We start from the raw sequence: 21,308 nt of genomic DNA on the forward strand, positions 1-21,308 counted from the left end.
TGAGGAATCGATTGTGATGGCTTACAGACTCTTGGATGAAGAAGGATTATATATTGGAGGAACTGGAGCATTGAATGTTGCAGCCGCGGTGAGAGTTGCTAGCATGGTTCCAGAAGGAAGCAATGTGGTTACATTGTTGGCTGATTCTGCTCACAAGTACGCAAACAAGATGTTCTCCAAGCTGTGGCTCGAATCCAAGGGCTTGTTCAATGTGATCCCTGACCACTTGAAAAAGTACGCTATTTTGGAGTAGCGTAATCAGGAGCACGGTCCGCGTACATTTCAGAATGGCTGCAATCAATCGAGTACAAAATAAATAGTAATAAAACGGAGGAACGAAAGCGAAGAAGGAAGGGATAAACGAAAAGGATAGACAAAGCGAGATTAGTAGCTGATAGTACTGAGGATATTGGCGCTGTAGGAGAAATCTGCAGATTTAGTCTGCTTATATACTTGAAGATTTCCAAAAAACAAAGATTTCCAAAACCAAAAACAACATCTTGCCACCTTACCTTCAGCTATTATATCCAGCTTTTCCATTCAGACCATCCTCTCTCCACCCAATTTTCGTCACTTATTTTTTGCCTCCCCTCCTCTCACTGTCAGCACACCCACACACCACCTCATCAATTTTTCATTCAACTGCCACAACAGCTTTTATCGTCGATGGAAACCCAGATCCAGCAGGCTGTGGAAATAGCTCTAAGCGGCACCGCAGACCCGGCACTCAAGTCCCAAGCATACGAATTCATCGATAAAATCAAAACTTCCGAAAATGGTCTACAGTCTTGTGTGACCATACTTCTTTCGTCTTCCTCGGTCACCTCAGAAGCACTTCGTTTTTTTGTACTCCAAGTGGTGGAGGAAAACATCCCCAAGGTGTCCAATGAGCGCCTATACAGCATCAACAACAGCTTGCTACAATTCTTGCGAGAAAATTACATTGTCAACCATCAATCTTATCCCATCTATCTTCGCAACAAACTCGCCAGTGTCATGGCCACCCTTTTCTGCCATGTTTACTTGACTATTAATCCCCAGTTCCTCGTCCAGCTCCTCGAGTACTCGTCGTCTCCCCCGGGAACAGACATCTACGTCCGTATCCATCTTGCAATCCACGCTGAAATCGGTGACAAACTCATCGCCCGAAGCCCCCAGCAGCAGGAACGTAATAATGCATTAAAAGACTCCATTCGTGCCAACGACATGCAACGGTTGGTACAGCTGTGGCGGCTGATTCTCGAGAACGCCGAAGCCCACACTTCCGACACTCTCACCAATACTGTGAGGGTTGTAGGGTGCTACGTTTCTTGGATGGAAATTAGTCTTTTTGTTGTGCCAGATTTCATTGGCGTAATCTTCTCGTATCTCCGCAAACCAGACCAGCGCACGGCAGCGTGTGAAACCGTGGCGGAAATCATATCCAAAAAAATGAAGCCGGAGAATAAACTCCAGCTTCTTGCCCTACTCAATATTACCGATGTTGTAGGCTCGCTTGCACAAGATAGCGACGACTTGGAGTTCACAGAAAGCGTGGCCAGGTTGGCTAACCAAGTGGGCCTCGAGCTTCTCATAGTTTTTGAAGCCCAGAGCGATTCTACGTCCGAAGTGATGAACCAACTCATGGGTCTCTGGCCGTCGGTTTTGGGGTTTTTGACTCACGAATTCGACGACGTTGCTCAACTTGTCTTTCCGTACATCCAGCAGTATTTATTAGCATGCAAGAAGCAAAAGACCTTGATCAATAACGACCTCTTGAAAGAATTGTTCGCCAAGTGCATCATCAAAATGAAATTCGATGGGGACGACGACGGTTTAGACGACGACTCAGCGGCCCAATTTGAGGAAATTAGGGCCAAACTTAAGACATTCCAGGACACCATAGCCATTCTAGTCCCTAACCTTTACCTTGATTTGGTGCCTGCGGTGATTTCAGAATCACTTTTTTCCAACAAACCAGATTGGCAAACTTCGGAACTCGGACTCTACCAGCTCAGTAACTTTGCCGATGGTGTGCGCAACAACCTTGTTGGTGTTCCCAAGAAGGAATTGACCACTCTGAAGGCGTTTGCAGTGCTCCGTGAATTGTTCATTCAGCTCATCGACTCGTCGGTGGTTCTGTCTCTGGGCCATCCGCGGGTCCAGCTTCTGTTCTTTGAGCTTGTGGTTCGGCACTACACTTTTGTCGCATCTGGAACCAACCCTGACCCAATTCTCAAGGTGTTTGGCTCGCTGGTGGGTATGTTTAACGAGTCGGAGAAAGTGCGTCTTCGCAGCTGGTACTTGTTTTTCCGTTTCATCAAACTAGTAAAGCCACAAATGTCCAACCCGTCGTTTGTGGAGGAGATTCTCCTCAAGCTCCAACCGTTGCTTGTGATCAAAGCTGAACTTCCAGTGCGTGATGAGGACGACGACGTGGTTGATAATGGATCGTTTTCGAGCCAACTTTATCTCTTTGAAGCTCTTGGTTTGCTCATAGGACTCATGTCTGTGGACGATAGCACCAAGCTCAGAATGGTAGATGCCATATTTTCGTCACTTTTCAGCAGTTTAGAATCATGCGTAGCTGCTTCAGAATCAGAAAGAAACTCACAGCCAATCATACCTTTGCAAGCACACCACGCATTAATGGCTATTGGAACTTTTGTCAGAGGATACGATGACTCCAACGTGAAGTCAGGTCAGGTCATGGTGGATAAAGTTGACAATGCTGCCCAAGTTGTGGTTATCACATTGAGTAATTTTGCCAAACATGAACAAGTTCGAGAGGCATCTCGGTTTGCATTCGCACGTTTTGTGCCTATTCTTCGTGACAGATGCACAGTACACTTGAGCAAGCTCATTCTGCTAATTATCAACGCAAGCAACCTCACGGTTACAGAATTGTCTGATTTTCTTAGCTTTTTGGGCCAGCTTGTGCACACATTCAAAGGTAACGCTAATGTCTACCAGTTGCTCAACGACTTGCTTACACCAGTTGTTGAAAAAATCTTCAGTCTACTCAAGTACAACGGCGAGAATAACGACTTTGATACCATGCCAGATGTCATACGTGACAAGAACGGCTTGAAAAAGGCATACATGAACCTCCTTTCCGCCATCATAATGAACAACTCGTCCAGCTTGCTCGTTACAGAATCTAATAAGGCCAAGCTTCCGGAAATATTATCGTCTTTATTCGAGTATTCTTACGACTTGGCAGACACTACAGTTGCAAAGTTGGCGGTCACCCAACTCATCAACTTTGTCACCGTCTTAGGTGGGTCTGGAGGCAAGATAAACGATCCTAATGACACTTATGGCGAAAGCTTGCCTGCTATAGAAGGTGTTGATGAATACCTCATAGAAAAATCGATGCACCTCTGTTTCGAATTACCATTTCAAAAAACAGAGTTTGACCTCAAAGATGCCCAGTTTAGATTAATTGCCCAGGAAATTTCCCAGTTGATCAAGATTTGCTACGACCGTAAGGGAGACACATATTTGCAATACTTGTCTACATACTTGACGACCATGGGTATGGCGCCGGAACTCATGAACGATTTTGGCTCCAGTGTTGTCAAGCTTGACAACCGGGCATTCAAAAAGTACTTTATCACATTTGTGAGTCAGCTCAAGTCCGCATAGTGTAAATACAGAAGCTGCTCTCGTATTGTAGAACTAAGTATGTCTAGTGTGGGTGCACCGATCTTTTCACCACATCGCATCGAGAGCCATCGCATCGCCAAATAGTGAGATGAGTATGGAGCTTCCCAAAGACGAGGAGGAAATAGCGTTGGAGAAGCTCGTCTTCGGCGACGAAGAAGGGTTTGCTGCCAACCTTAGGAAAGTGGACAATTTGTACGATTACTCGTCATCCGAAAACGAAGAAGTTGGTTCTGACGAATTTCACAGTGACGAAGAGATTGATTTAGACAACGTTCAGGACGAGGATTTGTTCTTTATTGACGACGGAACCACAGACAACGACCAAGAGATGGCAGAGCTGGATGCGGAGAGCACCGAAGAAACTTCGACCGACGAAGAAATCGATGCTGTTTGGCACGACAGTGACGACGAGAGAATCACCATAAATTTGACCAATTCTGACCGGCTCAAAAAGCTCAGAAAGAACCCGGACGACACCAGCATTAGTGCATCTTCGTATGTGAACCGACTCCGTGCTCAATTCGAAAAAATCTACCCTCGTCCGCGATGGATCGAAGACTTGGAAAAGGCAGAAGACGATTCCGATGCCGAGGAACAAGCAGAAAAGACCAGCAATAACGACACAAATGCTATTTTACAAACGTTAGCATCGACCCAGCAGTTCACCCAGACGAAACAACTCAAATTAATATCACCACACAAGATCCTGATCACAAGACTCAAGAACGCCAACCAAACCCATCCTTCCAGAGCCGCTATTCAGTCGCTAAACTTTCACAATTCGCACCCACTTCTTATTACGGGTGGTTTTGATCGCACGATCAGAATCTACCACATTGATGGAAGAACCAATAATTTCGTCACCTCGTTGTACCTCAAAAACTCACCGATCACAACCTGTGCATTTTCCGGCGACGTAGTTTATGCTGCTGGAAGAAGACGGTACCTCAACAAGTGGAATATTACCACGGGTCAGGTGGAAAAGATCTCCAGAATGTACGGAAGAGAGCAGTTTCAACGGTCTATGGAATACTTTAAGGTATCTCCATTGCGGACTTGGATTGGAATGGTGGGTAGTAGCGGATGGTGTAACTTGCTCAGCGGAGAAACTGGTCAGTGGGTACAAGGATACAAAATAGAAGGAACCATAGTTGATTTTGAGTTCTCGCAAGACGAAAAATTTCTTGTGGTTGTCAACTCTGCCGGAACCATATGGGAATACGATTTACAACTGGGTAAAGTTATTCGCAAATGGGACGACGATGGAGCCATTGGAATCACCAAATTGAAACTAGGAGGTCCCAAGGACCGCTGGATGGCGGTTGGAAGCAACAATGGTATCGTGAACTTGTATGACAGAAATACGTTTGCCAAGTCTTCTCCAAAACCATACAAGACAGTGGAAAATTTAGTCACTTCCATTTCATCGCTCGAGTTCTCTCCAGACGGCCAGGTCTTGTGTATAGCCCTGAGAGCCAAAAGAGATGCATTGCGGTTGGTCCATGTTGCTCAAGGAAGCGTATACGCCAACTGGCCTACAAGCGGAACCCCACTAGGAAAAGTTACCGCCGCAACATTTTCTCCCGATAACCAAATGTTGGCTATAGGAAACGAGTCTGGAAAGGTTACGTTGTGGAGTTTGAATCACTATGGATAACGGCTAGGTATATATCAGAACTACAAGTACATTAAATTTGCAACCGATTGTGGTCTTTTGCATCCGTGCACCGGCTTTTCTATGAAGTTTCCTGCAGATTCAAATCTCATCTTAATCATGCCAGTTATCGGAAAGCCGTAAGTATTATGAGTTCAAAAATCACTTCAAGAAGTCAACTAACCCAGAAAGGGCCATGCTCGGTACAGGGATCCCAAAACCTTTGAAATGAGTCCTGCCTTGGTGCGGGTTCGTGCTCCATATTTCTGGAGAAATACCTTGGCATTCATTGTCGTCGGTTCGATTCCCTTGGGTGTTTACGCTTATACATGGCTGTTTTTGAACAAGGATGAGTTTAGCGACATTCCTATTCCGCCTGTTTCGGACGAAGAGTTGGCGAAGTTGAAGAAGGAGTATGCAAATAAGAAGTAAGGGTCAATCTGTAAATAATAACTATATGTCGTTTCTACCTGTTGTAGTATTCGTCAGAGGTTCTTGGGAGAGCGTACGACTCGCGTATGGGGTATGGGGCTTCCCTTGGTTTCGGTTCCGGTTCCAGTTCCATTGGTTCCAGTTCCCTAGAATGCAAGTCACTTTCCGATGTCTCTCCCAACAAAGAGCTTGTTTCTTCTGGTGGATATGGTGCTGTCCCCGTTCGAGTTATAGGCCCAGAAATAGACGGAGTGGAAGCTGGCGGTGCAACCGGGTCAGTATGGGTTTGTGATACTGGCTCAAAAGGTCCTGTTGTAGAAAATGTGAGCGAAGAAGCTGAACCAGTTCTGGGTGGTGGATCAAATCCATTATACCGTTTATGCATAGGTGGCTCGACTTCCACACCTCTATAGAGCTCGTATACGTTTTCTGTGTCGCTCATATCATTATCTTCAAGTTTAGGATCGCCGAAAGGATCCTGGTGCATCAAATGTGCTTTGCTCGAAATCTTGTTCTCGTCGCCAAATGGATCATATGGTGGTCTACGGCGTTGCATATTTGGCATGTTCTGGAGTGGTAACGATTCATAAGTGTTTTGTCTTGAGCCGTAGCGTGGAAGTGTGTCGTAAGAACGGTCCATTGGCTGGAAAGTTTTGGCTGGTTCGGGTTTGTACTGGAAAGCCGAGTCAAATGTGGCAGTGGTGGACGCTGAGTTGAGAAGAGGATTTTCATTGATTTCCTTTAAATCGAGAATACCTTCTTCAAGTAATTTGCTGCGTGGTTTGTGATGCTTGTAGACGAACCGGCGAACGTGCAGATTAACAACGGAACAGCAGTATTTTTTGAGTCTAGTGTGGCCCTTTTTGCGAATTTTCATCAAACATGGAATGTAGCAGAGCATCCCAAACACGAAACGAAAGAAGAAAATGGACCAAATGGCCACCGAAAGAAGCATAAACGACAAGATCACCGAGAGCCGAATGTTAGATGTAGCGATCTGCTTGATATTTTGAATGATATCATTTGAAGAATTTTCGTTGGTAGCGTAGTAACGTAGGGTCAAGATATTGATTACTTGACGAGGAGTATCGGCGACGAGAATTTGCAAAGCTGAGTCCATCTCGAAGTATGCAAGAAAACATGCCCAATCAAAGAAATTGTCATGTTCCACCAGGTTGAAAAGACAATGATAGTCGTAAGATTTAATCGTGTACAAGTGACGAGCAATATTGTTCACGTATGCCAATGCTATGTTTCGGGTCCTATAAGTATGGATGGCCCATATCCAGTGGTACAAGAGAAGCACAAACTGGAAAATAATACACCCGGTAAATATCCATTTGGCAATTGAGTATGCATAGGGTTTATAGTCGTCGGAACTCCAGCGGTGAAAAACAAGAATGTTGAGACAAGTGTAAATATCCACGCCTAGAAGTACCACACCAAGGATTAGAAGCAGCCATGTGAACATATAATCAAACACAGTCGAGCATTTCAAATTGTGAAATTTTCCCACATCTATAAGGTCAAAAGTAGACAGATCAAGCGAGTATTTGTCTATCTCACGACGAGGATCAAAGTGCTCCATTGTCCACTTGGGGCCTACAAGGGAAACTTATGGGGTCTGGTAGTGCAGGGGGTGCCGGGAATGCAATATGTAGTAGTTTGGGATTGTTTCAGTGAATAATTTTCTTATGCAAAAAACCTTATCTCGGCGCGTGCTGAAACGTTCTCGACACCGCGCGGCTTGGTGCGGCTGTGCAGGTTTAGCGAAGAGAGATTGGGGTAGGGTTTTAGGCATGTTTGTCTAACTATTAGCTTGTGCGTAAGGCACAATGGTCTATTGTATGAATTGGTAAGTCTGGTGAGAATTTGTAATTAAATTTTGCAGTTGAAATTTGCAATTGAAAATTTTCAAGTTTTCAATTTTTCAGTCTGCATTGGTTTAGAGTTGACTTTCAGTAATTTTTAGATTTCTGTCCACTTTCTGTCCATTTCCGACATCTTCTGTCCACCTTGTATCAGCTTGACGAGATTGGTCACTTTGGACAAAACAACTGAAAATTTGACATTTTTAGTATTCTCCCCAGTTATCTCCTCACGAATACTTTTCCAACAACTTCGTAGCCTCCTCCTTGAGATCGTCCTGGTCGCCTTCGGCCAATTCCTTGAGTACGTTCAAACAAGCACTCTTTACTGGTGGACGATACATTACCAAAAATTGTAACGAAAGAAATCCAATCTTGGCTCTTCCGGGATCATAGCACAATGATTTGATGCGTGAAACCATCTCGTCTGTAAGGTATGGCAAGTCTGAGAGTAATCTGATAAAGATCTTACGATCGCCTGGCTCGATAAATGAGATCATAGAGTCGAGAACCTTGGAACTCCATTTCTCATAGATTGGAGTTGGGGTGGTAAGAAAGTCAACTTCGATACGCATTTCTTCGGTAACAACTCCATTATTTTCTTGTGCCATCTTCTGTAAAGCTTTACCTTCATTAAACACCTTCTCTGCGTACCACTCTTCACTTAACCATTCTATGACAATGTCGATTCGAGAGTGGATGTTGGCGAGGAAATAGTCAAATATAGCTTGCCTCACCATATCGGCAAGTTCTTGCTCTTTCTCAACATCTATTCCTTCGCCTGGAGCAGCACGCATTCCTCGAGTAGCCAACCTCGTGAGAAGCACGTACCACGAATCTTTCTTCCATGTCTTGATAGCTATCTGGGTGAGTTGTGCTCCGGTATCTTGTTTGTCATTCACCTCAGGAATCTTTTGATCTGCCAAACTGAAGAAATTCTGAATGATTAATGATAAATGCTCTTTTTTCTCAGCAAAATTTAGTGCTTGAGGTGGAGGAAGCGTAAAGACGGTATCAGAACTGAAATTTTCCATGTTGTCGTCTTCGTCGTCCAGCTCCAGTTTCTTAACTTCAGACCCTGTGGCTCTCTGGAGAGCAGACTTATATCGCAGGCAGACGATATCCAATCCCTTGGCCAACCGCTCAGGCAGTGCTTTGTTTAAAGCCGCTATAGTCATGGAGACAAGAATGTTGGGTGGGAGCGTTGTGAGGTCAAACGAGTTGAGTTCGTTATTAGGGTCGGTAAGGCAATACAAGCTTTTGTAGTCAAGATTCTGAAGACGTTTGGTTCCATTTTCAAAGCCCTCGAATTTTCTTTTGGTGATGGAAGGATCTTCAATTGCCAAAATGTCCCTTCGGCGTACTTCATCTCCACGGGAAACAACCTGGGATACCTTTTTGTTTGCCACTTGTTGGTAGTTGGGAGGCACAAGCTGATACTTGAGCGTGTGACTCAAAAAAATCCGTATGGACCGGTCGGTGTATTTTCTTGAAAGTTTGAATTCTTCCACTGATTCATAGTTGGACTGGTATTTAGAAGCCAGGTCAAAGTTTTCCACTGTTTTGAACACTCTCGTTATAAACTGGGGCTTTCGGTGAGCCACGAATGCAAGTTGGGTGAGAGTAGCCGTGACGACTGGTGTGACGAGGATATCCCACTCTAATACCTGGAGCACTTTTTCCAACAACTTGTGGGCTTCTGCCTCCAATTGTTGCGGTTTCATGAGGGTGTGATTAGGGTTTACTTTGGAGAGCGAAAAGAAGCCTGGTTGGGTGGGCGAGCGCAGCTGGTAGTCGATAACAAGCATGACGAATTTCAACAACTCCAAATTGATCTCGATATTGCGTCTCATATCGGCTTCATTTGTATCAGCAGCATCTAACGGCCATGTAGTCAAGTACTTTCCAGCAATATGAGCCTTCAACTGCTGTAGTTTTGCCCAGATTCCATTGCTCCCGTCATTATCGGCCACATATCTGTACACCAACCGGAACACCACCACACTGGCATCGATGGTATTTTTCACCACTTCGTGGTCTGGGACCTGCATAAGCAACAGCAAAGTATCCACCGCATCGATAGCCAAGTCTATCTTGGCGGCAGGGTCCAATTTGTCGCTGGAAGCTCGAAAAGCGTCTTTGAAAAATTGTGAGCACCATCGTTGAATGGTCAAATCTGCGTTTCCAGCCAACGGAAAGACTTGCCGAAGCACCTGTGGAAACATCTCGCGGTTGGAAAACGCCAAGTTGCGCGCCTGCTCGAGCTGCCCCACTATATCTGCCATTGGTGTTGTTTAGCTGAAGTGCTTTTGGGTTTAACCTGCGAAAATCGGCACACACACCAGTCCGGCACACAACTTCACCTTCCGGCACACAACTCCTTCATCAACCCTGTTTTCGCATCGCGCGGACCCCACAAGATAAGGATGGATAACGGGTCGTCGACATTGTTGCTGTTCCCCAGCCTGCTGGAACCCCCAGGCTCGAATGTCTCCTCTCCTCCTCCAGCAGAAGTGCCAAGGTCAATCGAGGAGGACCTGTATGTTCGCGGCGCTTCGAAACGTTCATCTTCGTCGTCTAACGATTTGTTGTATGAAAGAGATCGGTTTCGAGCCCGACTTCAAACCTTCAACGGTAGACAAAACGATAAAATGGATACTGAAGACAGTCCTGGTACCACAGAATCCTCGAAAAATGGCGTTATTGACGAGGAAACTTCGCATTGTGATGTCTGCGATATCATTCAACTGAAAACCACAAGACTCCAAGTACGACAACCAACACCAGAATTTTCCAACGATAACATAAGCCCACTCAGCAGCGACCTGGTTTTCTTCAACAGTCTCTCGGAACTTCCTAGTTCTTTATCGTCGTCGTCGTTTCCGATGACTATACGCTCACTCACCTACGCCCAGCTTTCGGCCGTTTTCAAGTACTATTTCAACCAGAATCTCCCACAAACCGAAAAGATGTTCCCGTGGCTCCACGGTATACACCCAGATAACTTTGCTCAGAAACGGTTCTTTTGTCGAGATACCAGCGACGAAACAGACCTGGGAAGCGAGCCGCCAGAGAGTAACGAACTCAACCCATCTTTGTCGCCAGACGCTACCACGGCTCCTCGGTTTCTTATGTGTGTTTCCCCCGTCGACAACCCAACGCTACTTCGAAACACAGTTCATGCACCGGAAATTCTTCATCCCATCGACGTTTCGCGTGCCGAAGTCGTCAGGTTCTTACAATATGTGCTTGAACTAGTTTTCCCAGGAAAAGATCAGGACCATATGCTAGAAACAATCGTGGCAGACTGCTATGCTATCAAGCACTTGCCTGTGTTCCTAAATCTCGATCCTAGTCTGGGTGTTTCGCTTCGTAATTTCCACATCCAAGTTGCAAAACTCGCAGCTTGCAGCGATATGGTGATCTACTGCTTAGACAACGAACATTTGGGCTCGTGCAAGTGTGCAAGTCTCGCTCGTGTGTTGTGGTTAGCACAGCGATATACCTTTGCCAAAGATGGCGCTTTGGACAAAATGCATTATAACACCTTCATCATGTCTGATCTCCCATTTTTGGAAAAGATCTTACTTCGCCAATCGTCGCCATACCACTCCACGCTATTCACGGTTCCACCTGAACCCAGAAACGATACCCGAAAAACTCTGTTGGAACTGAGGCTCTCGTCATTCAACCCCAAATCTTTAGCGGTGTGGGATCTGGATTTTGTCATGAAAGAGAAGGTGGAAACCACGCGAATGTCAGCAGCGCTGTGCATCGGTGGAAGAGTCTGGGCTGGTAACATGTGGGATTACCAAGCAATGATTATGCACCTACAATTTCGAAATGAAATGTCGATTGGAGATGGTTTTGGATGCTACTGTAGTCCTTCCAGCTCCATTGTGAACAAGGAAGATATCGCTAACCAAAGCATAACGAAAATTCTTCCTCCACCTCGTGCAAATTGGCGTCTTTTCATCCACTGTTGCAGCGATGCCAGTTTCCCCGACTTGGCGGTTCTTCGTCTGTTGATGTTCAAATTTAGTCTTTCAAGTCACAGGTCCACAGGTTCAGAGTACCACACGCTCGAATTCCCACCAGCAGGCTCGGTAGGAATTGGAGACTGCAAGAAGGAAAACCTCATGTCCGTGGTCAATTGCTGCAAATTGCTTTACTTGTATTCTCTGTCAACTTCGGACGACCCAGACGTAGTTTCGGCACTTATTTATTGCCTGGATGGATACACCGAGCTGTCACTTTTCGTGCTTTCTTATGTGATGTACTCGCGGAACGTCAGCCTTGACGAAGCCATGCTTCTTCTCCATAATGACTACCCGAGACCATTCTACATATTTTCCAGCGACGTCCACATTCTTCGAAAGCTAGAAGTGCTTCTTCGCCGAGTACTGCCTTTGGTCAAAAAAGTTGAATGGAGTACACTCGAAGTGTTTTCTGACCTAGAAATCACCGAAATATTGCTAGCTACAGGTTCACGGCCATCTCACTCAGTGGGTGCAAAACATTCGCTTGAGAGAAAAGCATCTTCGTTGTCTCTTCTTGAGGCAGATTGGGTTTCTGACGTCGATGGATCATTGCCGTCTCGAATTCTTCCGTACTTGTACTTGGGGTCGCTCAAGCACGCCAATAGCCTTGCCTTACTATCTAAGCTTGGAATCACCAAGGTTATATCTGTTGGAGAGCGACTTGAATGGCTCAACAGTCGTCATTTCCAGTCGACACATACCATTTCAGTGGAAGAAATTGACAATGGAAACATTGAAAAATTCACAATATCCGGCAACCCAAGTACAGTCGACACCATACTCAAGGTGAACAATCTCCAGGATGATGGTATAGACGAACTTAGTGCTTCACTTCCTCGTATGTTGGATTTCATTGAAGCCGAGCACCAAAAGAGTAATGGAAAGGCGAAAATATTTGTCCATTGCAGAGTTGGTGTGAGCCGATCTGCCACTGTTGTGATGGCCGAAGTCATGCGAAGACTCAATGTGCTGCTTGCTAAAGCCTACCTCTACGTTCGAGTCCGGAGACTCAATATCATTATTCAGCCAAACCTACGGTTCATGTACGAATTGTTCAAGTGGGAAGAACAACAAAAATTTCTCAAAAAGAATAAGCTGGATCTTACGCTACGAGAAATCGACTGGTTTGTCTTCTGCCGCGAGGTTATGAACCTTAACGTCCCTTATCTACGCAAATAGTTATAGAATACTACCCTTCATCTCGTTCCTGCACATGGGCTGCACCTGGTTCGTCAACGATTTGCGGACGTTGGCGATAATTTCTTTACACATTTGATCAATTTTTCCTCGCCATTCTACAGCCATGGCAGACCGCCAAGCCTTATTTGATGATCCCTCCATCCTCCTGGTATCATCCCTGGGTACTTCGGCTTCAAATCCCACCAATGAAGTCCTGAAAATTACCCCAGACATCGCTCAGCAACCCGAAGGTCGCAACGCATTGAGTCTTTTGCTCGATTCTGCCATTGCCAATGCTGCCAAGGAGTCCACGCCGGAACTCGAACCACGCACCAGCGGCTCTGCAAGAGGATCTCCGAAGGAAGTTGAAAAAATCGAATCTCGGGGTGAAAATGAAAAGCAACTTCAGTCGAAAGGTGAAGAGTATACTGTTGACTACAAGAGCACCACAGCTTACAGCTACTCTATCAATGAATTGATACTGTTACGGAACTCGGCAAACGTCAAGGAGATCCAAAAGGAACTTGATCTTCCTGAAAAAAGCTTTTGGGGACTGCGCCAAAAAACTCCTAAAGAAAAGGGTCCTGAAAGAAGAAAGAAAGGAGGTGCTGAGGGACTTCGCTGGGAAAAGAAACCCTCGGGCTTTGCTCGTGCAGCAGAACTTGATACTATGGGCCATGATAAGATTAATCAGCTACTTGGTGAGAACCCTGATGAGGCTGAGCCAGATTGGGGTACAGTTGACGGATCCAAAGACTCCCAAATAGACATGGGAGAGACTGTAGAGGACTTCGAACGATGGAAAGCTGAAATGCGTCGTCGTGCTGAAGGTGAATTTTCGTCCGAACCTCTGGGAAATGAACCACCTGTGGCCGATAGTATCCCGAACAACGAAGTGGATAACTTCTTTTCGTTTGTGAAACCAAAAGAAAAACCAAAGCAAGAGTCCACCAGCACCTCTTCCAAGAGTTCTCGCTTCTCTTCATTCTTTAATGCCCCTGCTCCTCCTCAAAGGGACTCTCCTCAAACTTCAAGACCACAGTCCAACCAGCAAACACAACCAATTGGTTCTCAAGAAACGCAGCCAATGGCTCCTCGTCGACTTCCCTCGCAAGATGAATCGTCATCTCGCTTCTTTGGTGGAAATCAATCTCTGAACAACAATCAAAGGGCTCCAGGAACCCCAGGAACTCCAGGAACTCCACAACAAAACATATTACCACAAGGACCATCGGGCTTACCCCGTATGTACCCTCCAGGCTTACAATCTGGTCCGTATGGTGCACCTCCACCAGGTCTTCCGGCCGGTGGTCCTCCGCCTGGATTTGGTGCCAATGACAACTTTTTCAATACTTTGCTCAACAAAAGTGTGCCTCCTCAACCTTCAACCGCCCACCAGCAACAACAGCAGCCACGCTTCCCTCCTCCGCCTGGCTTTGCGTACCCGCAAACTGCGCCGCAAAACATGAAAGGTATCACTCAATTTCCTCCATGGATGAATATGCCACCTCCAGGAACTGCTCCAGACCAGGCTCAGACACAGAACTCTCCTCACCAGGGATTCAGAAACATGCCTCCTGGCTTGATGGCCCAAGGTCCAAACCAAGGTAATCAGATGCAAAACCAAGGCAATCCAGGACAAAATCTAGGCAATTCAATGCAAAATCAAGGTAATGTAATGTCACCTCAGAATCAGAAGAACATGAGATATCAAGGATTTCCACCTGGAGTTCCCCCAGGATTCATGTACTCTCATGAGCAGAATCATCCACATGGCCAAATGCCTCCTGGCTTTCCAATGTATGGAAATCCAATGCAGAGACAGCAGATGCAACAAGGGCCACTGAATGCACAGTCTCCCCGAGATGAACGCAGCGAAGCTTCTCCCTGAATAGAGCATAAGTAGCCACTGCACGTATTACGAATAGCATAAACTTCTTCTATATTGACATACAAACTATAGTATTGGAAATTATGATTATTCAACTTTTCAGCCAGAACTTGATACTCGTCTTCATTGATAAGCTTATATTTATTAGCCAGAGGAAGACAGAAAGTTTATGATTCTTACCAATTGTCAATTCGAGCATGTTTGACATTAGAGCTACCTTAAAAAGTACTCGTTGCTGGATTTATAACTGAAGAATTGTTTGAATACTCATAATGTACTCGTTCAACTCGTTCAACTCGTTAATTTTGACTGCAGCCATTCAGCAATTAGGTACTACTTGACCAACTGCAAGCACAAATTCAACAACTGAAGGTGCTCGTCGGCTCCGTTGTTCAACCTACGATCAGTTTCAAACATCAACCGAGCAGCTCGATTTTTGGTCTCTGTCAGAATGGAGTCACTATGCACATACAACTCGTGTAGCTGGTCGAGTACTTGCTGTGCGCCCCAGCCTTGCAGAACCAAATCGCCAACAACAGAGGTAATTGCAGATACGTCTTTGTCCTCGAGAGTATTATGGAGGATTTTCAATTGTTCTTCAGGAACCACACCAGCAATTTCACGGAGAGTTGCTGCAGATATGGTGGTTTCTTCGGTAGTGGTCGACGCCAAGCGAGCGGCGGATTGGAGATAGGTAATTGCTCGACGAAGGTCTCCGTTTGAGATGGTGAGGAGGTAAGAGAATACGTCTTCGTCTACGTTGAGCTCTTCTTGCTGGACAATATATCGAAGTCTTTGAACAGCGTTATCGTTGGCAAGCGGCTTGAAACGAAACTTGGAGCATCTCAGCGCCAAAGGGTCGATGATCCTGGTGATATAATTACAGATCAAACAGAATCGTGTCACTCCGGAATACGTTTCCATGGTTCTACGAAGAGCCGCCTGGGCATCATAAGTCATTGAGTCTGCTTCGTCCAAGATGATAAGTTTGTATGGGGGACAAGGATATTTTTCCAAGTCTTCTGGCGAAGCATTCGACACTGTCAATCTGGCAAAATTCTTCACTTTCTGACGCACAATTGCAATTCCACGTTCATCTGATGCGTTCAATTCGAGTACTCGTGATTTTATGAGGTCTGGGCCGTACAATTCACGCGCCAACGCCAAAACAGTTGAAGTTTTTCCGGTTCCAGGAGGACCATAAAATAACATATGCGGAAGGTTTGCCGAAACCAATGACTTTTTTAATACGTTGACGGCATGATCCTGAGATGCCACGTCGTCAAGATTCTTTGGTCTATACTTCTCGACCCATGGCGTATGTTCGAGCCGCTGTTGTTGGTATTGTTCCAACTTTTGTTTCTTGGGTGCAGACATGGGGAAGAAGACGCGGTGGTGAAATTTGGAGTGAGTGAGGTGTGCGGGTGGCTCTCGATAGCTGCGAAAACGGCTCGTAATACTAGAATCTACCACTGGGACCACTAGCGAACCTACAAGAATTCCTATAATATTATTAAGCAGTCTTAGCTATTAGTCGTATCACTATTGCACACCCACCACACTCAATTCCAACGTCCATACGCGCCGGAGATGCACCTTGACGTCGACACCGTCCACCTGGACGCACTCATTGGCCCACCAACATTTTCTAGCTGGTTTCCGCCAGAAAAGAAGCAATTTGCTCTCGTTGGCATCAGCCTTGCGCGACCTCAGGAGCGATCTCAGCGCCGCTCTCAGGGCGCTATGTGCCAAAGTTGCGATTCTCAGTCGAGATTTTCTCAGACCATTGCTAGTAACAGGGTCCAACGAAGGCAGCGGCAGCTCCGGTGGTGTGGGCAGTGCTGTTTGTAGTCTCACCAACAGTAAAGAATGAAGAACGCACTTGGATGGTTCTGGAGACCGGTTTCCCCAGGTTTCAAGCGGAACGAATCCAGAGGTACAAAGCATATCGAACAAATGGCGCTCTGCAGGACCCAAGTTCTGGTCGGAGTTTCCTTCAGGGTCGTAGCCCAAGCCGGCAAACACCAGTTTGTTGTTAAGAAGTTGACCACCCACTTCCAACTTGAGGTGTCGGATAGCGTCGGCGTTCATGCCGGCTTTGGGAGGAATGACATAGTAATCGAGATCTTCACGCAAGACTATGATGGCAGGCTTGCGCAGAAGTACCTGAGCTACCGACTCAGAGCCAGCGTACGCGTGGCTTGTTGGCTGGGGCAGAAGATGTGGAGATTCTGCTTCAAGTTCACGTTGTGCGGTACCAAAAACATCGATAATGTACTCGAAACATAAGGGGTCAAAGTTGACATATACGATGTCTTCCTCTGTTAAGTTCGAGATGACGTGGCCCTCTTCATCCAAAAAGACACCATTGGGAAATAAGCCTAACAATATGCTTTCGGGCAAGCTCATCAAATCATCTCTGGTGATGGTAAACCGGCTCCCACGAACATTTAGTTGGATTTTGGAGTTGTAGTCGGAGTCCTCGTACGTTGTGTGCGCTACAGGCTGGTCCTGAGACACCTGGGTGATGATATTCTCGGACATGACTCAACGAGCGCAATGTGAAATTTGTTGGAGGTGAATTATTTGGACTTAAAAAGGTCAGTATATGATTCTGATGCTTCCCGGGTAGTATTAGTGAGGTCTTGTTGGGACCAATCTGGTTTGCACGCTGTATTGATTTGTGACTATCGAGCCGGCGATAGTTAAGCTGTTTTCTCACAAATAGCGCCCTATGTAGCTGGCGGTGCGCGCACGACTCGCAACCTCAACTTTTGAAAAATCTGTCGTAGAGGTATGCTGTGTGCATGTCAAGACGGCGTCTGCAACGGCAAAATGGACAAAGCGACCAAAACTGTTGGCGCAGAAACGCATGCCTACTCCAAAACTTCAAGTAATACATCTATTCACGAATCTGATGACGACGATATATGGGGAGATGATGAGCCCACCCAAACACCAGCGGTCAAGAGAATCCACACTAAGCAGGGCTATGTAGACGGGCTCGCCCATGCCCAGGAATCCAGTTTGCAGGCAGGATTCGACGAGGGCTACGGAACCGGAGCTGGGTTGGGGGTAGCCGTTGGGTCGATCTTGGCCAAAACCTGGGGTACACCTGCATACGACGAAGCTCGGCGGGAGCTTGTAATTACCAATGTGTTAAGCCGGCAATGGTTTGACAACGATCTTTGTATGAAAAAGCATGCTCTCATACAGAAATGGAACCAGAACTTAGACTAAGAATTGAGTGGCATGTCTCCTATTATTCCGCTCATTTGGTCGTAAAGCAGCCCCATTTTGGCTTGGTGTTGGGTTCTGCCTCGGCACCAATCGACCCACGCTTCGCTAACAAGATACTGGGTTTCTTGAAACATTATGTATTCATCCATGCAGCAGCTTTTGATGAGCCAGTCTCGGTTGAGCTGTTGGAACATTTCCTGCTTGTCAGCAATGATGGCTTGTCGAAGCTTGGCAAGATCACTGCCTTTTATATCAGCGTCGTCTGTACTTAACCGAGCGTACTTGGCCTCGTTCTCGGTTATACGAGCTTCGAGTTGTGCAATAGTATTTGTCAGGAGCTTTTTGCTTCGCTCGAATAACTCCTGTAGCGAATAAAGATAGTCCAAGTAATTCTTGAACTTTTCTAATGTAGAGGTGTTGATAGCAAAACTGTCGTCAACGAGAGCTTGGCTTGTTTTGTTGAAGAATTCACCAATTGTGCCCAAAGAGTCATTAATTGCTGCCATATCATCTTTGTTGCTGTTGCCGACTATACCATCGTCGTGAGGATAGAGAGCATCGTCGAGTCCAGTAAATCGGTTGATCATCTCCACGAACTTCCCGTTATCGAATGCTATTTGTTGCTGTCTCTTTTCGTTTCTTTCCACCAAAAGTACAAGCTTTGTCCAGATTTCAATCAACCTTCCAGTAGACGACTCGCATTGCTTCCACTTCTTCAAGAACTCTTCACCTACGGTTGGCCAAATCGAGTTAATGAACTCGGTCAGAATCTTCTTGCCTTTGAATTCAACCAGGTAGTCGATTTTTGCCTGACGTTTCCAATTGGTTATGTCTGTGGGAACCGTAAGAAACGTCACCACAATGGGCTCAGCACGCAAGATTGGATGCTTTGTAATCTGGTTGAGAAACCTATGGAGACCGCGGCGACGTCGCTGAAGAAATTGTGAATCTGGCGAGGACCCTACTGAGATTAGTACTTATTGTGGAATAATGAAAAACGCAAACTTACCAGAAAACTTCTTTGGAGGAAGTCCAGGGATAACCCGGAAGGGGTACTTTTTCAAAAGGTACTCCAAGAGCCTGTGTTAGTGAATTTTTGAAGGAAAAAAGATCAACTGAGACTTACCATACAAAGTCGCTGTACCGTCTAACGACTTTCTTTTGGCCGGATTGCTGGTGCATTCCCAAGTTCATGTTGTATGTGATGGCATAATTGGTATGTTTGAAGAGGAGCCCTTCTTTTTCGGGCACCTCTCTGATGCTGATGGACTCTTTGCTCGTGTATAACGGCTTGAATTCTCCCCGTAATTTCTCCATGTATTTGCGTACACCAGAAGTGTCGATGGTGGGCTCCTGTTTATCCTGCTGCTTTTGTATGGATGAATGGTCGGTAAGAACAGGATCGTCCTCCAAAGAGGCAGCAGCAAGAGACTCGGTTAGTGGATCGGAAATAGGTTCTCTAGACAGTAAAAGTATGTCTATAACATTTTGAGGGAGTTCTGGAAGATGCGATCGTCTGAATTTCAACGTGACATAGTCTCCGGTTCCTGGAGCGTCTACTTCAAGTGCAATTAATCCAAGAATGTCCACCATATACTGGGCTGGGGGAAGCATGTTATGCTCGTAAAGCACATCGATTAACCTGGATTTTTGATATTCGGTAAAAGTTCCGGCAGAAACTAACTTATCCATCACCAGCTGTTCCAATTCGTTGACAGAACTCAATTGTTCACCAAAATGATCCAAGATATTTTGATATGATTCGGGAACCAGCACCTCATCGGAATCCTTCGGAGCATCCAAAGAAGTCCGGTTTAAGAGCTGTGACGAGGTGAGAAAGGCGGAGCCCTGGACAGGAGAATCTCCCCATCCAGAGGAGCCCCAGGGATCGTCTCCAAGTATATTGGACATGGTATGTGAATGCGACTTGAAAGGTGACCAAAGAGGCTGAAGATAAACTGGTGCACTGGGTGCAAAAGCGTAAAAAATGGGACGCACATATTTGCAAAACTATGCATCTTCACTTGGTGAAACTCGATACACGGACTAATTGACCCCCTACCTCCATACTCGCCAACTTTCACCTTCTTATCTCCCAAATTGCCCCTTTTCACGACCCTCATTTTCTGCCGACCTAATGCACATCCATACACCAACTACCCTCACCTTCATAAAAGCTACCGCGCCTTGACGGTGATTCTTATCTTGCAGTACTCTTATGGCGTTCGAGTGGGTATATTCCGTCGTGGGAAAACACGACGTGGACTGGGAAACCTCGTTGCATGCTGCGGGGCGGGCCAAAGTTGCCGACTTGGGGCTCGTGGCTGTTTTAATTGTACTATTTTTCTTCACCGGTTCCATCGAACCATTTCAAAGACAGTTTTCTCTTGATGATTTGACAATATCACACCCATTTGCTGAACATGAGCGTGTCACGAACCATGAACTCTTTGTTTATTGCTTGTTAGTGCCATTCGTGATGATCTGTGTGGCGCTGATTGTTTCGGCACGCCGAGGAAGCAGGGCTTCCGTGACGTATATTTCGTTGTTGGGGTTGATAATTGCTGTATTTTTGACTTCCGTGGCTACAGATATACTCAAGAACTTTTTTGGACGACTTCGTCCTGATTTCCTTGCACGCTGTGAACCTGCTGCTGGGACACCGACAGATATTCTCGTTTTGGCAAAGGACGTTTGCACCACGAAAAATAAAGGAAGGCTTCTTGACGGGTTCAGAACAACGCCTTCGGGTCACTCGAGTCTTAGTTTCGCAGGCTTGGGTTACCTTTCCTTGTGGCTAAGCGGCCAATTGGTAGTCGCCAGTCCCAATGTGGGCAGCTGGAGAATAGTGGTTGCGTGGGTGCCGGCATTTGGCGCAGCCCTCATTGCTTTGAGTAGAACCATGGACTACAGACACCATTTCGTAGATGTTACACTCGGTAGCATTTTGGGAATGGTGATATCTTTTGTGATATATCGCCATTACTTTCCTGGTATTGCTCATGAAAAGTCCTACGAGCCATGGACAGTGCAGGAAGAACCGGAGCCTACAGAGGAGTACACTGCTTAAAACAAGAGAAATCAGAATTGTCCATTCACGATTTGGAACCACTATCGCCACTATTGCACATCGCTTGAAGCTGGACTAAAAATAATACTGGAGTTTCACCATCGTTAATCGATATTTCATTGCTAAAACTTATTCGCTATCTAACGCTGCTACGAAGAAAGACTTCTGCTTCTACAAGTTGCTTTCTCTTTCTTTACCTTGCTTTATCTTGCTTATCTCGATTCTAACCTGCTGCTTCTATATCTTCCTCGCTTTATCTCTTGGTTCTGCTATCACATGACCTGCC

General features: G+C 45.9%; 13 protein-coding genes across 13 annotated transcripts; 7 read left to right on the top strand and 6 right to left on the bottom strand. All coding sequences in view use genetic code 12, as the record gives it.

Moving 5' to 3' along the window:
• Nucleotides 1–666: 666 nt before the first annotated feature.
• PGUG_04176 (Ran GTPase-binding protein) lies at nucleotides 667–3,627 on the top strand (the record flags this gene model as incomplete). Its single annotated transcript, XM_001483397.1, has 1 exon — nucleotides 667–3,627. One exon carries the CDS (start codon nucleotides 667–669, stop codon nucleotides 3,625–3,627), a length of 2,961 nt encoding a protein of 986 aa, XP_001483447.2.
• A 109-nt stretch (nucleotides 3,628–3,736) lies between these two features.
• On the top strand, nucleotides 3,737–5,305 carry UTP18 (Utp18p; the record flags this gene model as incomplete). Its single annotated transcript, XM_001483398.1, has 1 exon — nucleotides 3,737–5,305. One exon carries the CDS (start codon nucleotides 3,737–3,739, stop codon nucleotides 5,303–5,305), a length of 1,569 nt encoding a protein of 522 aa, XP_001483448.2.
• An 81-nt stretch (nucleotides 5,306–5,386) lies between these two features.
• PGUG_04178 (uncharacterized protein) lies at nucleotides 5,387–5,734 on the top strand (the record flags this gene model as incomplete). The annotated part of the gene is made up of 2 exons (XM_001483399.1): nucleotides 5,387–5,428; nucleotides 5,495–5,734. 2 exons carry the CDS (start codon nucleotides 5,387–5,389, stop codon nucleotides 5,732–5,734), a joined length of 282 nt encoding a protein of 93 aa, XP_001483449.2.
• Nucleotides 5,735–5,768: 34 nt separating this feature from the next.
• On the bottom strand, nucleotides 5,769–7,322 carry KCH1 (Kch1p; the record flags this gene model as incomplete). Its single annotated transcript, XM_001483400.1, has 1 exon — nucleotides 5,769–7,322. One exon carries the CDS (start codon nucleotides 7,320–7,322, stop codon nucleotides 5,769–5,771), a length of 1,554 nt encoding a protein of 517 aa, XP_001483450.2.
• Nucleotides 7,323–7,832: 510 nt separating this feature from the next.
• Nucleotides 7,833–9,887, bottom strand: PGUG_04180 (RNA-processing protein; the record flags this gene model as incomplete). The annotated part of the gene is made up of 1 exon (XM_001483401.1): nucleotides 7,833–9,887. The coding sequence occupies one exon, from the start codon at nucleotides 9,885–9,887 to the stop codon at nucleotides 7,833–7,835; it is 2,055 nt and encodes a 684-aa protein (XP_001483451.2).
• Nucleotides 9,888–10,028: 141 nt separating this feature from the next.
• PGUG_04181 (tyrosine/serine/threonine protein phosphatase) lies at nucleotides 10,029–12,821 on the top strand (the record flags this gene model as incomplete). The annotated part of the gene is made up of 1 exon (XM_001483402.1): nucleotides 10,029–12,821. The coding sequence occupies one exon, from the start codon at nucleotides 10,029–10,031 to the stop codon at nucleotides 12,819–12,821; it is 2,793 nt and encodes a 930-aa protein (XP_001483452.2).
• Nucleotides 12,822–12,945: 124 nt separating this feature from the next.
• PGUG_04182 (uncharacterized protein) lies at nucleotides 12,946–14,712 on the top strand (the record flags this gene model as incomplete). Its single annotated transcript, XM_001483403.1, has 1 exon — nucleotides 12,946–14,712. One exon carries the CDS (start codon nucleotides 12,946–12,948, stop codon nucleotides 14,710–14,712), a length of 1,767 nt encoding a protein of 588 aa, XP_001483453.2.
• Nucleotides 14,713–15,045: 333 nt separating this feature from the next.
• Nucleotides 15,046–16,089, bottom strand: RFC2 (replication factor C subunit 2; the record flags this gene model as incomplete). The annotated part of the gene is made up of 1 exon (XM_001483404.1): nucleotides 15,046–16,089. One exon carries the CDS (start codon nucleotides 16,087–16,089, stop codon nucleotides 15,046–15,048), a length of 1,044 nt encoding a protein of 347 aa, XP_001483454.2.
• A 165-nt stretch (nucleotides 16,090–16,254) lies between these two features.
• PGUG_04184 (uncharacterized protein) lies at nucleotides 16,255–17,256 on the bottom strand (the record flags this gene model as incomplete). Its single annotated transcript, XM_001483405.1, has 1 exon — nucleotides 16,255–17,256. The coding sequence occupies one exon, from the start codon at nucleotides 17,254–17,256 to the stop codon at nucleotides 16,255–16,257; it is 1,002 nt and encodes a 333-aa protein (XP_001483455.2).
• A 252-nt stretch (nucleotides 17,257–17,508) lies between these two features.
• Nucleotides 17,509–17,952, top strand: YAE1 (Yae1p; the record flags this gene model as incomplete). Its single annotated transcript, XM_001483406.1, has 1 exon — nucleotides 17,509–17,952. The coding sequence occupies one exon, from the start codon at nucleotides 17,509–17,511 to the stop codon at nucleotides 17,950–17,952; it is 444 nt and encodes a 147-aa protein (XP_001483456.2).
• On the bottom strand, nucleotides 17,949–18,539 carry PGUG_04186 (uncharacterized protein; the record flags this gene model as incomplete). Its single annotated transcript, XM_001483407.1, has 1 exon — nucleotides 17,949–18,539. One exon carries the CDS (start codon nucleotides 18,537–18,539, stop codon nucleotides 17,949–17,951), a length of 591 nt encoding a protein of 196 aa, XP_001483457.2.
• A 535-nt stretch (nucleotides 18,540–19,074) lies between these two features.
• On the bottom strand, nucleotides 19,075–19,863 carry PGUG_04187 (uncharacterized protein; the record flags this gene model as incomplete). Its single annotated transcript, XM_001483408.1, has 1 exon — nucleotides 19,075–19,863. One exon carries the CDS (start codon nucleotides 19,861–19,863, stop codon nucleotides 19,075–19,077), a length of 789 nt encoding a protein of 262 aa, XP_001483458.2.
• A 307-nt stretch (nucleotides 19,864–20,170) lies between these two features.
• PGUG_04188 (phosphatase PAP2 family protein) lies at nucleotides 20,171–21,022 on the top strand (the record flags this gene model as incomplete). Its single annotated transcript, XM_001483409.1, has 1 exon — nucleotides 20,171–21,022. One exon carries the CDS (start codon nucleotides 20,171–20,173, stop codon nucleotides 21,020–21,022), a length of 852 nt encoding a protein of 283 aa, XP_001483459.2.
• Nucleotides 21,023–21,308: the final 286 nt, after the last annotated feature.

This window comes from Meyerozyma guilliermondii, genomic scaffold (genome assembly GCF_000149425.1).
Source record: "Meyerozyma guilliermondii ATCC 6260 scaffold_5 genomic scaffold, whole genome shotgun sequence".
In the NCBI taxonomy this organism is placed as follows: Eukaryota; Fungi; Ascomycota; class Pichiomycetes; order Serinales; family Debaryomycetaceae; genus Meyerozyma; species Meyerozyma guilliermondii.